The following is a 17,396-nucleotide window of genomic DNA, read 5'->3' as shown; positions in this document are numbered from 1 at the left end:
ACTGAGGAGAAGTTTGACAGGTAGGAGGAGAATCAGGAGAGAAAAAAGCTAGAGAAAAGAGAATATCAAGAATAAGAGGATGACTAACAGTGTCAAAAGCTGCTGAGAGGTCAAAAAGTGTAGAGGATCACAGATATTGGGGAACACTGAGAAAAGTATACTTGAAGCAAAAATACTTACAACAGGGTGTTTACTCAGTGTGATTGATGAGATAATGGTTCTCTAATTCACATATATTTAGTACTTAGTATGAAATAATGGTTTTACAGTTGACACACGCACACTGTGCTGTGGTGATGTAATGGTAATTACATGTAATGATGTAAAGGTATTTAAAGGCAGAGAGGACTGAAGACAGGGAGTGAGAATGAATGAGTGAGTGTGTGCTCGAGCTCAAGCTCAGACTCCAGACTCCAGACTCCAGACCCCAGACTCCAGACTTATCCTGACCATCCTTGTGGTGACTCTCCAGCTAAGACCAAGACCTGACCAGAGATCCTCCAGAAAGCTGACCCGGACATTACAAAGAAGGATTCAGAAAAACTATTAGATTTGGCAATTAAGAAAACATTGGAAACTTTGGAGAGAGTAATTTTAGGGATGAGATAAGAAGCCATATAGTTGAAAGTTAAAGAAAAAATGAGAAAAAAAAAGGAAATAGAAGTAGCTATTATAGATAAGCAAAGAGTTTGGTTACAAAAGACAGTGTATAATTAGATGGTGTAGAAGGATCAAGTGAGGTTTTATGTTGTTTTTGTTGTCTTAAGGATTAAGGAGACATAGTAGTGTTTATAGACAATAGGGAAGCAGCCAGTAGACAGGAAGAGATTGAAAATAAGTGAATGAGAGAGAGAGAGAGAGAGAGAAAGAGAATCTCTTCAGATCCCATTAGAGGGTTTTCTTGGCAAAGATCTTGTAGCAGTTTACTTCTCCAAATAATCTTGTATGATCAGAGTCACTATTTCAGTATGTTAGGCAAGATTTGAACTTAAATATTCTTGAATCTAAGTTTACTGTTGTTATTCACCACACCACCAAGCTGTAAAGAGTTTTCATAGCGTTTTGACTGTGTTTTAAAAAATGAAATTATCATTAAGCCCAGTAAAGAAATTATTTACCACAAAAATAAAAAACAGAACAGAACACAACAACAACAACAATAACAACAACAATGACAAAAAAAAAACAAACAAGCAAACAAACAAAAACAAAAAAAAAAAAAAAAAAACACGGTGTAAAAGCCAGTACCTTCTTGAAAGAATTTCTGGCTGCCTGCAGAACCCAAGGAAAACTCCCATATATTATTCCCCACTGACAAATATTTTAAAGCAAACAAATGCTTGCCAGAGTGACCCTGGATATTGGCCAACAGAATTAAGTTTCTATTCTCTACCTTTTGCCTATTCCCAGAAGAGGTAATTTAAATAAATTGAGGAAATAGATGATGGTCAGTTACTCAAATGTTCTTAGATAAAAATTATTTACTATTTTTCTAGCCAACTAGAGGGAGGAGAAACAGTGAAACAAGATTTTCTTCAAGTAGTCTGTTTCTCTGCTTTTTATCTGTTGAAATTAGAATGATTTCTCTACATAAGATATACCAAAAGTTTTAAGCTTTAAACTGGACTAAGGTTTTGAGATATCCTGTAAAATTTTAAATAAATGAATTAATAAGGTGGTTTTCTAAGGAGCAGTGTTGTCCAAAACCACAAGAAGATAGTAGAAACTTGTGGTCTCTTTCAGAAAGGCCATAAGCAAGTGAAATAACTATGACCACTTCCTCATCTGAGTTCCCCCATTCAGAAAGAGAAAGAGAAATTAAAATTCCATAACTGCCGCTCCTTGCAGTGCCAAACAATTATATCAAGACTCTCTTGAAAGTGGTTCCACCCTGTTTCTTCTGAAATCTCCCCTGGAATTTTTTTTCTCCCATCTCGACTTGGACTTTCACCTCCCAATGCTGTAACGCTCTCAACCTTCCCAAGCTAATCCAATCCAAGAAGATTATTAAGCCCTATACTATATCAGGCATTGTGCTAAAACATGGGGATTTTGTTTTTCAATTGTCTGACCCTTCATGAGCTCATTTGGGGTTTTCAAGGCAAGAATACTGGAGTCATTTGCCATTTCCTTCTCCAGTTCATTTTACAGATGAGCAACTGAGGCAAACAGGTTTAAGTGACTTGCCCAGGATCACACAACTAGCAAGTGTCTAAGGCTAGATTTGGATTCCAGGCACTGTGGCATTCTCTCTACTGTGCCACTTTATTGACCTGGATACTGAGGACACAAGGAAAAAAAAAAAAACAAAAATTATTGTCCTCAAAGAATTTGCATTTATTGGAAGGATAGTCAATCTGATTTTTTGCTTTGTTTATCAAGGAAGATCTCAGATGTACCGTCCATAAATATGATTCTGTCTTCCTCTTTCCTATCACTCCTTCAAATTAAAAATGGTTTCTAAAGTATTTCATAGTTTGGCTCTCTCCTTTGACCTTGTCATATTCACCTTTTTTTCAGTTTTTTTCAGTTCAGGTATTAATTCCCTCTCTATCCTACCTTCCCAGATATGTATTTCAATGCAAGTCAGAACCACTGATTGATTCAGTATCCTCAACTGTTGAATAGGAATAATAATAGCATCTACCTCCCAGGGTTGCTATGAAGATAAAATGAGATAGTATTTGTAAAGTACCTTGCACAATTCCTGGTACATAATAGGTACTTAGTAAATGCTTGTTTCCTTCCTGTTTCTCTCCTCAAACATTGACTAGTTAATAACCCTTACGTTTATATAGTATATTCACAAATTTTTTCTCATTTGATATGTACAACAACTTGTTGAGGTAGATAAGGTTGGTATTAATATCCCATTTATAAAAGAAATGGGGGTACAACAGATTTTCCTAAGATGATAAAGCAAAACAAACTAAAATTCAAGTGCTTTGATTCCAAAATAAATATTCTTTCTGACAATACTGAATTCACCTTAGAAAATTATCTTTAAAGTGAAATTTCAGCCAATATGGCCTCTATCTGATATTAGCCCATGTAGCTTTCCTTCAAGAATCAACCCAAATAAATTAGAAAACACTAATCATCAAAAGATTGATCACCAAGGGATGATTTTATCTTTTCATCAAAAGTAAGTTGTGAAAAGCATCTTATATCAATGATATAGAGCTGAATAATAAATAGAACATTGGCCCAGGAGTCAAGAAGATTCACCTCCCTGAGTTCAAATCCAGCTTCAGACATTGCTGTGTGGCCTTGGGCAACTCATTTAATTCTGTTTGCCTCAGTTTTCTCAGTTTATATATGCCTCATATATAAAATAGGTCAGAGAAGGAAATGTCAAACTATTCCAATACCTTTGTCAAGAAAATCCCAAATGAAATCACAATGTGTCAGACATTATTGGAATGAGTGAAAATGGAACTGAAAGGAACTTTAGAAATCATTTGATCAAGAGGTTCTTAATCTTTTTTATATAAGGACCTTTCTGGCAGTCAGTCTAGTGAAGTATAGTAATGTCCATCTCAGAGATATATTTTTAAATGCATATAATATACATTATTACAAAGAAAACTAATTATGTTGAATTTAAGTTCATAGACCATAAGTTAAGAACTTATGAGTTTAACCTCCTCACTTTATAGATGAGGAAGTAAAGGTTCACAGAAATTGTCCAAGATTATTCAGTTAGTAAGCTAAAAAAAAACACAAACAAACAAACAAAACAAAACAAAACAAAACAAAACAAAAACAAACAAACAAAAAAAAAAAAAAGAAAGAAAAACCAGAGTCCAACCCTTGGTCCTTTGGTTCTGAGAACCCCAAAGGGTTTTCCAGTAGATTGTATTTGTATTCCCTCTCCTCCAGAGCATGGAAGGGTGAATATGAGTGTGAGTACAAAAAAATGGTCAACATCTATTCAATTACATAGTTTTTGATTTATAAGACAAGAGATAAATAATCTGTGCCCAACGTTAAAATACAGGTGGTTCATATATTGACCTCAGTAAACTTGTTGACATCTACATTCAGGGAATAAGTGAAATGATAATTCATTGCCCTTTGATTAACCTAAAATGTATTTTGAACTCTCTATTATAGAATCTTCTTTTTAACAATAACATTTTGTTTTATCACTTTATCATCTCCAATAATATTTTAGACTAGATCTATTAAGCTAACCTAGATATACAGAGTAGGACTTCTTAATTTTTTTTCCATTCATGACTGTTTTTCACTTAAGAAATTTTTACACAACTCCAGGTATATAAGTATATGAAATGTATATAAATCAAATATTTACTGAAAACAAATAATAAAGAAATTTATTTTAAAACAATTCTTTGTCATACACACAATTTTACCATTTATTAAAGATGAAAGCAAATTTTCATACTAAGATCAATATGTTTATTTTTACATAAAGAATTAAATCTTGGTGGAATATTTAATACCTTTTACAATTGCCAAATTTTTCATGACTCCCAAGTTCAATTATGCAACCTCATATGGAGTCATGACCCACAGTTTAAGAAGCTTTATTCTAGAGTACTGATTTCTCCCTTTGAGGCTCTTGACCCCGATAAGACTACGCAATTACTGCAAAGGATCTATCAACCCTTATGCTCAAGAGTTATCTCGTTAATGATTCATCAAGGTCACAGTAGCAGCTACAGCACCAAAAGTGGTAAAAAGTAAGGGCTATTATTTCTATTGAAGGTCTGCAAGGTACTTTACAGACATTTTCTCATTTGAGATTTAAGATGCTTTTATTTTTATTATTTACATTTTACATTTGAGGCAACTGGGTCCTCCTGCTTTAGTGATTTGTTCACAGTCATGCAGCTTATAAGTATTCAAGATAACATTAGAATCCAGATCTTTCTAATTTCAGGTCCTGTGAATTCATTCTGGATGACTCCCCATCTTTGTGACTTGTTATACCTTGTCATGTCTTATTGGACCTCATCACTGTCATTTAGCAACTACATCAACTTTTTAAAAATAAATATACAAGTATGCCTTCTGTCCCCTAAAAAAGATTTTTCTCATACATCTTGCTACTAAAAGTTTTGAAATGTGTGGCAATAAGATTGAAGAATAAAATATAAATGTATCTTACTCAGAAGAAACTCATAGTAGCTTTCTATCATTACTGGATACTAATAGCATGTTTAATAAAATATTTAGGTTCCTCAAAAATTGGCATTAAAAAGGAAGTTTCATATTCTAAAAGCATGATAACCATTGTTTGATCACACAGTGAATAATGGTTGAACTGATATTAGAATTTGAGATTCTTAACCTGAGCTGCTAGAGTTCTTTCTGTTATGTTCTACTATCTTCTCCCTCCTAGGTCTAAAATTCAGTGATTCTAATTGATAATTATTTCAGCAAGACTTTAAAAGTTTGTTCAAAACAGCCAAAGCATGAACCCTAGAATTTCGAGTCACAGTTTTTGTCTTCTTCCTCATCTATCTCTGTGGGACAGTGCACACTACCATGCAGCTAGACCTGAGAGTCAGGAGATGAGAGTTCAAATCTCATCTCTGACACTGCCTGGGTTGAGGAATATCTGACAAGTCACTACAAGTTGCCACAGCATGCTTATCTGTTCAATGAAGATAAGAATACTTGCCTTCTCTTCCTCTCATAGGATTATTGGTAAGTGGTGTTATGCTATAGAAAGCAAACTGTGATTAGAAATAAGCATCCTTACCAGGGGATCTGGAAGGAGAAAGCCATAATCTTCAGAAATGTGAAACCTTCCAAGACTGAATGGCAGGGAACTTTTCAGCTTCATGTTCTGAGCCTCCACATCTCCCATTGTGCTGGTCACATCAAATCTGTCCATGGAAACCCCACGTTATGTCTCGACCTAAGTGCCTAGACCAACACAGCTGCAAATAAGAACCTTGCTTAGCTTATGAAAAATCATTTCCTAAGAATATGGGAGAACCTTGTCCTGGGATTAGGATTTGAACCCTCTGGTCTCATTGGTAGAAGTCTGAGTAAACAGTTAAAGGTTACTGACAACACACACAGATGAAAATCCAAAATAAACAAATAACATTCTCACTCCCACCCTCACACACAAATACAAACTTTCTTTTCCCTGTAATTCACAGCAGGTATTAAAGGACTTGCCTTTACTGTAGTGTACTGAATAAATCTGGATTCAGAATCTGAAGATATGAGTTGGAATTTCTATGTTGCTACTTAATGTCTGTGTGTTCTTAGTCAAGTCCTTTCCTTTTTTTCTGAACCTTGTTTGCCTTCCTCATAGAATGAAAGGGGTGAACTAAATCATCTCTGAGATCTTTTCAACTTGTAGGATCATATGACCTTGTAGAAGGTGTTCCATCTTGATTAAGGAACCCCAGGAAAATGTCTTCATCTTATCCCACTGATATACCATGCCTGATGAAAATCAGCTCTAATTTCTATATCATATAACTGTCTACAAACATCTTCCCTCACAATAGTTCTGTGAATCAGATTATTCTCATATTCTTATCTCCATTTTCCACTTGAAAAAAGTTCCAGAAAGAAGAAACTTACATGTAGTGACATAAATATTGTTGGAAGAAGGACCTGAAGCCTGATCCCTGGATTCAGGAAAGCACTTTTTTCATTGCACAACATATTCTTGGTGTTACTTGAAAATTCCACTAGGGAGAGCAGCTAGATGGAGCAGTGGGTAGAGTACCAGCCCTGAAGTCAGGAGAACTGGAGTTCAAATCTGGCTTCAGACACATAATACCCTCTAGCTGTGCGACCTCAGGCAAATCACTTAACCCCAATTGCCTCAGCAAAAAAGAAAAAAAAAAAAAAAAAAGAAAGAAACTCCACTAATTGATGTCTTTCCAAATGACAAACTATGCTAATTTTGTACTGGACCAAATTATCCCAGGGGCCTGACTTCAGCTCATAAGCATCTCTATTGTAGACTCAGTGATGGTCTTAGAATCTTTGAGTCCAAAGAAATATGTTGTCATTCATAGGATCTTTGATCTACAGCCAAAATTGGCCCTTCCTTTATTTTGACAGAAGAAATTGGGATCCAGAAAAGTGAGAAGAGTTTGCCCAGTGTCATCTAGATGTGAAACAGTAGTCATGATTGGAATATAGACCCTCTGACTCCAAATGCAGGCTTTATTCCATGACATATAAGTATATCTATAAGAAATAGGGAAAGGAGAAATGAATAAACATTAAGTATATGTCCAGAGAAGCTTTTCAGGGCCTCCCTCAGACTTTTTCTCAAAGAAGGGGAACCTCTCTACCAAGGCTTTTATTACCTCCTCTATTTCTTTAGGAAGTTATTCTGATATAAATAGAGAAATATTCCAGCTTAGCCTGGAAGGCTGCATGAGAAGGAGGGAGAAAGGTATGACCCACCAATCTCAGGGACTTTCTCCAAATTTTGATGCTTATCAAGCCTGAACTAGTACCCAGGGGATATGTATTCAAAAAGGGACATCTGAAGTAAGTGAGGAGACTATGGGTATTCTGTGATGCTCTGGTGAGATGGGAAACATTAATCACCCTCTATTATCTAATTCTAAAGGCAATATAGGATTTTAAGTCTTAAACAAAATTCAGTTTACACACACTCTTACTTTTTATTTCCTTATAGTCAATAGTCAATGAACTGAAGTCCTAGTCACTTTAGGATCTCCCGCTTCCAAATTTTCTCTTCATTTCCTCTAACCTCATCTTGTCCAGTCCAGGGCCCAATATATCTCTACTCATCAGAATGATATTTATCCATCCTAGAGTCACAGCCTTAGAAGATCACCTACAGATGAGGGAATTGAAACCTAGAAGGATTAACTGATTCCCCCCTAAAGTTCCATAGGGATTAAGTGGCAAAAACCAATATTCCAATAATTAAGATGATTATTGTAAAATATACTAGATTTCTTATTTTTATCCCCATACCCCTGAGCAGACCACTACAATATAGTACAGTAAAAAAGATTTAGTATTTCTAGTATTTCTAGTCAGAGGGCATGATGTTCCAATTACTTTTTCTGGAACCTGCAGTACCTGAGTGGTACAGTGGGTAGAGGACCAGTCTTGGTGTGAGGAAAATGATTTCTCTTCCTGAGTTCATCTGAACTCAGACATTTAGTAACTGTGTGACCCCAGGCAAATCACTTCACCCTGATTGCCTCAGTTTCCTCATTTGTAAAATGAGCTGGAGAAGGAAATGGCAAATCACTTCAGTATCTTCATCTGGAAAACCACTTTCAGGGTCATAAAGAGTCAGACATGACTGAAAGACGACAACCCTATATACCTAAAGGATATATAGGGAGTATTGTTCACTCTGGGCCATAATAGACTTGAAGACTATATAAAGTCCCTTCCAGTTCTAAATGTGTAATTCCAGGAACCTCTAAGTCATGTCAAGACTTAGTCTATTTCCTCAAACATAATCTGATCCTAGGTAGGAGCTGATATATAATATATTCTGTTTTGGTGATGGGGGCCATTCTAATTCCATAATAAAAGAATTACAAAGATGGAAATACTATAAAAGATTAGCTAAACTACTCCTTATTTTATAGATTTATAAATCAAGGCCCAGAGAGTCACCTGCAAGAAGATAGAGTCAGAGCAGGCTTAGATTTGAGATGTCCAGTGTTCTTTACACTACTGGTTCATATCCACTTCTTGAACTGTTTTTTAACACCCAACTTAATAATCACTTCCTATATGATGTCTTTTCTGGGGTCCTCCTCCCCAGTTTGCCCCTAACTTGGTGCTTTCTCTTTCAAAATTACCTTGTTTTTTAAAAAATATATTATGTATATATTCACTAATGTATGTAAGTCATCCTCCCTATGACTTCTGTGAGGACATACATTTTTGTCTTTATATCTCTTTCACACTTAGCACATAGTAGGACCTTACTAAATACTTGTTGTATGATGTATTTGAGTTTTGTTGGCTGGATTCAAAATTTTAAATGCTAACTAATCATAGCATGGAGTCATTTCTAGGAGAAAAAGACAAGTCCCACATTCTACATGACTTGCCATTCATCTACCTGCCTGATTTTTTGCATCTGTGTAGAATAAGGGAAGAAAATTATCCTTCCTGAGACATAGCTAAATAAAAAGGTTTCTCTGGAAGCTAAGCATACAGAGATATTCCTTTCAGCTCTCATTCTTTTCTATAACTGGTTATTTGGGGCCTTAAAGTGATATACAAAAAGAAATCTCATTTGGTGAATCATTCCCCTATTGAAATGGGCTCCCCTCAGGTTTGGAAGGACTTGTTTATCTGAACTCATGAGTCACTGACTAAAAATCACTTTGGGTCTTAAAGGACCTTAACTGATAAGAGCACTTTTGATTTATTCAAGCAACCAACAAACATTTCTTACATAACTACAATGTGTCAGAAACTGTACTTGGCACTGGAGATGTTAAAAAAAAAAAAAAAACTAGAACAATCCCTATTCAGAGGAGTTTAAATTCTTCAGAGGGAGACAAAATATGTGTATGCATATACATACATACTCATATACATATATATTTCTATGGATACTTAGTAATGTTCAAGTTATCTTCCCAATAAACTCCCTAAAAGCATACTTTTTTGTCCTTGTATCTCTCTCCTATGCCTAGTAGCTAGTAGGTCCTTAATAAATGCTTATTGAATGATTGATTTAGATATTGTGCTCTAACTATGGCACTTAACTAATCATCAAGTAGAAGGTGTTGCTTGAACTATATCTTAAAAGTACAAAAATCTACAAGGTAGGATTAAAGACACAATGTAATAGTCATTCGTTGCAAAGGCATGGAGACAGAAAAAATGAATTATAAGGAACACAGAGAAGGGTAATTTAGCTAGATTTACAGAAAATAGGAAGTGGGTAATGTATAATAAGGGCATCTAAGTGCCAAGGTTCGTAGAGTGCTAGGAGTAGAATCAGGAAGATCTGAGACCAAAATTGACCTCAGATACTTACTATTTGTATGACTATGAAAGTCACTTAATCCTCTTTACCTCAGTTTCTCATCTGTAAAATGAGCTAAAGAAGGAAATGACAAACTAGTATCTTTGCCAAGCAAATCCCAAATGGGGTCACAGAGACCTGGATTTGACTGAAATTACTAAACAACAATGAGCTTGCCTATCTCTGATTCTATGACATCCATCTTGGGAACAGAAAGGGACTTACAAGTGAACAGCAACAATGAATAATAGGCCTAGGAAGATAGGGTAAATCTAAGTCATTAAAGGCTTTAAAAACCAACAGAGGAATTTATATTTTTTCTAGAGGCATTAAGGAGGCACTGGAATTTATTGAGTCCAAGAGTAAAGTATTAAGATCTGGAATTTAAGGACTTTGGCAGCTGTGTGACTTGATGGATTCAATAGGAGAAAGAATTGGACTAGAAATAATTTTAGGTTCAGTTACTAGGAGGTCCAGCAGCTAAGTGGGGCAGTGGATAGAGCATCAGGCCTGGAGTCAAGAAAACTCATCTTTCTGAGTTTAAATCTGGCCTAGGACATTTACTAATTGTGTGACTCTGGACAAGTTTGATCCTGTTTGCCTCAGTTTCCTAATCTATAAAATGAGCTGGAGAAGGAAATGGCAAGCCACTCCAATAACTCTTACAAAAAAAAAAGAAAAAACCAAATGGGATCATGAAGAATCAGACATGACTGAAATAACTAAACAAAGTCATTATAAGAGTCCATACTAAAAAGATGAGGGTCTGAATTCAGACAGCAGCTGTGTGGATATATAGAACAATGTGAAAGATGTTATAGAGGTAAAAATAGCAAGATTTAGCAAACGAGAGACTATGTAATGCAAGAAAAAGGAAAGTATTAGGGTTAAGAATGAGATTATGTACACAATAACAGCAAGTGAATATCAACTATGAAAGGCTTGGTTCTTCTCAGTAGTTCAGTGATCCCAAGCAACTCCAATAGACTTTGAACAGAAAATGCCATCTGCATCCAGAGAAAGAATTAAGGAAACTGACTGTAAATCAGCACATGCTATGTTCACTTCTTTTTTCTGTTTTTTTTTTTTCTCCCATGTTTTTTCCCTTGTGTTCTGATTTTTCTCTCCCAACATGATTCATAAAGCAATGTGTATTAAAAATAAATAAACTTACTATAATTTTTTTTTGAAAATGAAGAAATGTAATGTTCTTCTCTAAAATATAATGTTCTCTGGGAGCAGGTTTCATGGGGGGGGGGGAAGGGGGCTTTTGGGAGCAGCCTTAGTTTCAGTTCAGTGTAATAATCACCTCAAATGCAGCCAGGCGTTAAAGTCCAAATCCTTTATTGTCTCAGTGAAAATCTTATTTCTTTCACTTTGGGCTCGGCTAATTTTCTTAGAGGCCTATCTCTCTCCTTGGTTCTGAGAGCTCTTGCTGCTAGTCCTTTGTCTCTATCAATTCTTATAAGAATCTTAACATCTCCCGCTTTCTTTTGATTTAGAACATAGGTAGTCATGACCTCCCTGACTTCTCAGGGAGGTGAGAACCCCAAAAAAGAAGGTGATCACACCTTCCCTGACTTCTCAAAAAAGGAGTGAAAACATCATAAAAGGAGGTGATCACATCCTCCCTGACGTCTCAGGAAGGGAGACGAAAACATAAAAGGAAATGGGAAATCAAATCAGATTAGCGGATTTCTGAAGGGGCTTACTTGAAACAGATACACATAAATCCATCAATATGGGAGTTATTACACATAATTACATAAATTACATAAGCACATAGCAATATAACACAAGCTAATAGTGATGTAACAAATAACATGAATCAACATGAGGAATTATACATGTCCATAAGTCCTAGAAATAGTCCAAAAGAAATCTATTGTCCTTTAGTTCATGTGTCAGGAATCCAATGATTCCTGCAAGTTTTGAAGTCCTGCAATAGTCTCATCTTGTGTTAGGGAATCCAATGATTCCTGCTGATTTTCAAGTCCTGCAACAATCTCCTTATCAGCCATCCTCTTTCACTTTCAGATTTTTAGGTCTTCTCCTTTATTTTGAGGTTTTTCTCTTTTTCCGTCTCTCTCTCCAGGTGCTCATTGCCACTCATCTGTTTCCTTCTCCACCTATAGGAATACAAGCAAACCCTTTCTCCTAAGCAGTTAACCTATCTAGTCCCTTCCATTTACTATTTTCTAAATCTCTCCCCATCATCTGGCAATTACATTGGAGCTGTTTGCACTGGACACTGCCCTGTTGATTTAAAAAGCCTGTATTCTCCCCAGTTTAATCCCTTTCTGCTCTCTGATTGTTTTTTGGATGACTGATCATGTAATCCCTTTCTGTCATGTGATTGCTTTTCTGCTGGTTGATCACATCAGAACCTGAAGTTCTAAAGACTCTCTGGGTGTAAACTCAACTGCCATCATGCCCCACCTGTCTTTTGTTTGATATCTTGGAGCTGGGCCCTGCCTCTCATTTTCCTGGGTCAATCTATATTCTGAGGCCCAGTGGAAGCCTCAGTTGCATTTTGGACATAGGGTTTGGGGTTTTCTCTCACCCTGTCCTCTCACTTTATCTCTGTACCTACAATGGGCTCTCAGATGTCCTATTTTTCCACACTGAAAACATCAATGATTTTCTCTATTAGTCCCTTGCCAAGAGGAACCCTGTCTTCCCATGTTCATCATAGTCTGGGTATAATAAGCATTTGTGCCCACTGTGGCACAGCGTCTTATGATCTCCTCTAAAGGAGCATCTTTGTGTAGTCCCCATATAATTCTTCTGCTAACCTCATTGGCATTTTCTTTAGCAAGTTGTCTTATCATAATTTCTGTAGCTACATTTTCTCTAATGGTTCTTGTAACAGCTGTCTGCAAATGTCCCACAAAATCAGCAAAGGGTTCATTGGGACCTTGTTCTATTTTTGTGAAGGCTTCCCCTCGATCTTTCCCTGGAAGGGAACCCTAAGCTTTTTTTGCAGGAGCAGCAAGGTGTTCACACACTCCCATGGAGTAATTAATCTATGCTGAATTCTTTCCATACTGACCTTTACCAGCTGGTTGGTCAAAAGTGATTTGTACATTAACTCCTGTTTGCCTATTGCATCTGGCTTGAATCCTACATAATTCATGATACTCCAAAAGCCACAACAAGTTTTGTCCAGGTTCTAAAAATGTCCTTGCTATGCATTTCCAATCAGTAGGGGTTAGGATTTCTTAAGCCAAACTATCTAGTAACATTTTAACAGAAGATGATGTAGCACCATAAAGAGTGCAAGCCTTTTTCAAATCCTTAATTTTTTCCAAATCAAAAGGAGCATATCTTGTCCTTTTTTGACCTGAAGAGTCAAGCTCTTCAATCACAGGGTATGCATTTATTTTTAAATCAGATACATCTTGTCCTTTATTTTTTGCCTTAACCAAAGCTTTTTGTAATCTTATCATAGGATGCTTAATAGGTAGTTCTGTTTGTGTCACTCCCTCTCCCCCTCCTCCTTCTCTCTCCACCCACGAAGGGTTAATTGAGGGAGGGAGGTCAGGGGATGGGAAGTGCTCCTGCTGTGAAGTGCCACACTCAGAATTATACTTAACTCCATTCTTATCTGATTTTTCATCCTTTTCACCTAGTTTAGTTGGCATCTCCCCCTCTTGTTCTTCTTTTCCCTTATTCTAACACATATAATTTCTTAAAGCCAGTTGTATTAAATTATATGTATTAAGTGTGTCTTTGGAAATTGAGTCAGGTCCATTTTCGTTGTAGAATTGACATAGTTGCTCTCCTACTAATTTCCACTCATTTAGGAGATATGTACTGTACAGTTTTTAAAAGATCAATGATCTGCTCCCAACTTATAATTAAACCTTGGTTTTTTATCAGTCTGACCAAGCTTTCGACACATTTTCTTCGAAGAGAAAAAGAAGGCTGTTTTCTAAACATCTGTTTCATTTTAGCTGAAGCACTAGTTTAGCCCTTTAACAAAGTTTCCTTGTCTGTTTTTGTACTCACCCTAATTTCTGGGTTGAGGAGACTTTTCCACTAAAATCAGGATTAAAGACTTTTCCACTGAATCAGGCTCATGTCTGTCCCACGTTCGGGCACCAAAATGTAATGTTCTTTTCTAAAATATAATGTTCTCTGAGAGCAGATTTCTTGGGGGGCTTCTGGGAGCAGCCTTAGTTTCAGTTCAGTGTAATAATCACCTCAAATGCAGCCAGGTGTTAAAGTCCAAATCCTTTATTGTCTCAGTCAAAATCTTATCTCTTTCACTTGGGGCTCGGCTAGTTTTCTTAGAGGCCTATCTCTCTCCTTGGTTCTGAGAGCTCTTGCCACTAGTCCTTTGTCTCTATCAATTCCACTGTATTAGTACCTTATAAGAATCTTAACAAAGAAAAGAAAAAAAAAAAAAGATTGAGATAATGAACCTAAGAGTTAGTACAAAATATTAATAGTCTCTATTTTTAAAAAATTAGTCCAAGAGGGCATTTCGGGGAAGTGGTAAGATATTGAGTTCTGTGTTAGATGTGTTAAGTTTGACATCTCCAGAACATATGGTTCAAAATATCCAGTATGAAGTTTGTGCTATGATACTAGAGGTCAGCAGGAGACAGGGGTTATAGATGTAGAAGACTGAGTCATCTGCAATGAAATCTTCAGGAGCTAATAACAGCTATCTTTTGAATAAATCCCAGTTTTGATTCAGCAGCAAATCTACATTCCATCATTTTACCAAAGATATTACAAAATCTCTATGAATGCTGTAAGTCAGAAGCAGGGCCTCCCTTTGCAAGGTATTCTCTCTTTTCAGAAGTAATATTCCCTAAGTCTTCCATGTGAAGATTGCATTAATCATACATACTCCATTTACTCATCAGCACCTCTTCCATACCATACCAGTTATATAAGTAAGCATTTTTCATCCCCATTTTAGAGATGAGGAAACTGGATCTCGGAGATTTCTAGTCTTTCATCTCTAAAGTCAAGGGTCTTTCTATTATCCCACCTTCCACTCTTTTTTAAGCAAAAAAAAAAAAAAAAAGGTTTTTAAGTTGCAAACTCATGCTACAACACCTTGTGCCTTTCTTGATTCCCTCGTCTAATGACCAACATCAGGGGATCTTGGATTTCCTGAATATCTTCTTTCTTACAAAGTACCATCCTTTATTCCATAATACAAGTAGGAGTTTCCTAAGTCATTTATTTCCAAAGGAAAAGAGGACAATAAAAAGACTGAGACCATCTAAGGAATGTCTAAAATGATTATTTTTATTATTTTTATTTTTATATGATTGATTCACTTTATTTCAGATTTGAATCATCAAATAATAATTGCAATTGGTGATTTAAACAGAATTAAATTAGGATTGTCTGTATCAAGTGTATACTAGATGGGATTCTTTAAGATCTTTATTTTACTAATATTTGAAAATAAACTTAATTGCATTTTGCTCTGACAATGCTAATTCAATGCCAGGAAGAAAGTCTGAAGTGACTGCAAAGTTATAAATTTTGCTTCTTCTGGACCTAACAAGAGAATGAAATATTTTCTTCACTATCTCTACCTCTTTTATTCATTCATGCTTATGACTCCTACCAATTTGGGACTGGCCACACCAGGAACTATGAATGAATTTTGTTCACTGTGTTCATCATCTTGGGCTTAACTCAATTAGAGCAATGATCGACTTTGGTACTCCAATTATACCTTCCCAATTAACCATTGTTTGTCTAAACCACTGTTCAAGTCTTCCTACAATGGGAAGCAACACATGGCAGAGGCATGAAATCAAAGAAACAAATACCTCATTTTTTTCTGATTACCCAAACTTTCATTTATACTAAGGAACTAGAATGCTATAGGAGAAGGAGCAACCAGATTGTGAGTCAGACAAGGGTGTACTGGAATCAGTTCATATTAGTCACAAGAGTCATTTTTAAATTTTTTGAATGATCATTTACACATCAGAAATTGGCAAACTATAAATCAAGGATTTATTTATTGTTTGGTTAATTGTGTAGACTTAAAATGATGGAGGAAGATGTTAATAACATCAATTACTCTTGAAAAGTGGAATCTTCCTTTTTTGACAGCCAGGTGAACATTTAATGGCACATTAATAGAAGCAGGAGACATGGGTTTGAGCCTTGAAACTCCCTTACTGTGTTTTTCTTCCTTACCTCTGTTTTTGCATCTATAAATTAAAGATGTTTGATAAGATTTCTGAGGTTTCTATCAATCAAAAGAATTTCTCTGGTTCTGTTATCTGAGTTCAAACCTTAGTTTAACAAATCACTGTATAATATTGGATAAATGACTTTCGCAAGTTTCCTTAGAATGACCATAATGGACTAGATTAGGGGTCTACAAACCATGATCCAATCTGGCCTTTGCTTGTTTGGCCAACTAAGAATGTTGGGTTGGTTTGTTTTGGTTTTGTTTTGTTTTGTTTTGTTTTTTAATAACTCCTCTCTCAGGGGCAGAGTGTTTACAGAAACAGGCAGTAGTGAGCCAGATTTGGCCCTTGCATGTTAGTTTGCTAATCTCTGGCTTACTTGATCCCTCAAATTCCATCTATATCTGGCTGGTTACGAATCAATATGAAACAGAATTACTAAACAACCTAATAACCTAATTCTATACCTCTGCCCCTCTTTTTTTTAGGATTCAATCCAATACAGCCTAATTTAATCTCATCTAATCCAATTTAATTCAACAGTTTTTCAGCATTATGTTTCCAGGCAAGATATCTAGTGAGAGAAACATTTTTACTGGACTTGTAGCTTTTTATTTCACTATGATATAGAAACAATTCAATGAGAATAAGACAAACACATTGTGTCATTTCATGACTTACTTGATTTGATAGGATCATAGACATTTTTAGAACTGGAAAGAATATTTTTTTCATTCTTCCAGTTCAAAGCCTTTATTTTAGGAAATGAGGAACTTGAAACATAAAAAGAAAGGGAAGTGGTTTGCAAAAAGTCAGAGGTAATATCATAGAATGTTAGCCTTAAAACAGACCACAAAACTCTCTTAGTGTATGACCTACCCAAGCAAGGACCTGATCTATGATATTCTGATAAATGGCCATTGATCTTCTATATAAAGAACTCCAGATACTGGCTACATTCCAATGTAGTTCATTACATATATACATACATTCAATAACTCTATGAGAGAGGTGTTTCTCCCCTACATAACAGGTTTAATTATGGCACCTATAACCAATCTGTACCTATTCCTTTCACTTCCCACAAAATTACACAAGCCTTCTATTATCTCCAGAATGAAATATAGCATCTTTTTAGCATTTAAAAATCTTCACAAACTGGTCCCCTCCTTTCTTATCTTCTTACTCTTGATTCTTCCCGCTCCAAGATTCTATGAGATACTGGCATA

The 17,396-nt window shown here is 35.8% G+C and overlaps 1 protein-coding gene and 1 long non-coding RNA gene across 2 annotated transcripts in view; one reads left to right on the top strand and one right to left on the bottom strand.

Moving 5' to 3' along the window:
- Positions 1-6,171, bottom strand: part of IDO2 (indoleamine 2,3-dioxygenase 2) — an 80,781-nt gene extending 74,610 nt beyond the window's left edge. Inside the window, exon 1 of the mRNA XM_051975567.1 lies at positions 5,735-6,171. Within this exon, the coding sequence (XP_051831527.1) occupies positions 5,735-5,869 (135 nt within the window). The 5' untranslated portion in view covers positions 5,870-6,171. The remainder of the gene's footprint in view (positions 1-5,734) is intronic.
- Positions 1-17,396, top strand: part of LOC127548256 (uncharacterized) — a 191,294-nt gene that overhangs the window by 68,206 nt on the left and 105,692 nt on the right. The window lies entirely within an intron of this gene.

Source organism: Antechinus flavipes, chromosome 2 (assembly GCF_016432865.1).
Source record: "Antechinus flavipes isolate AdamAnt ecotype Samford, QLD, Australia chromosome 2, AdamAnt_v2, whole genome shotgun sequence".
In the NCBI taxonomy this organism is placed as follows: Eukaryota; Metazoa; Chordata; class Mammalia; order Dasyuromorphia; family Dasyuridae; genus Antechinus; species Antechinus flavipes.
This window is presented reverse-complemented; position numbering and strand designations above follow the sequence as displayed.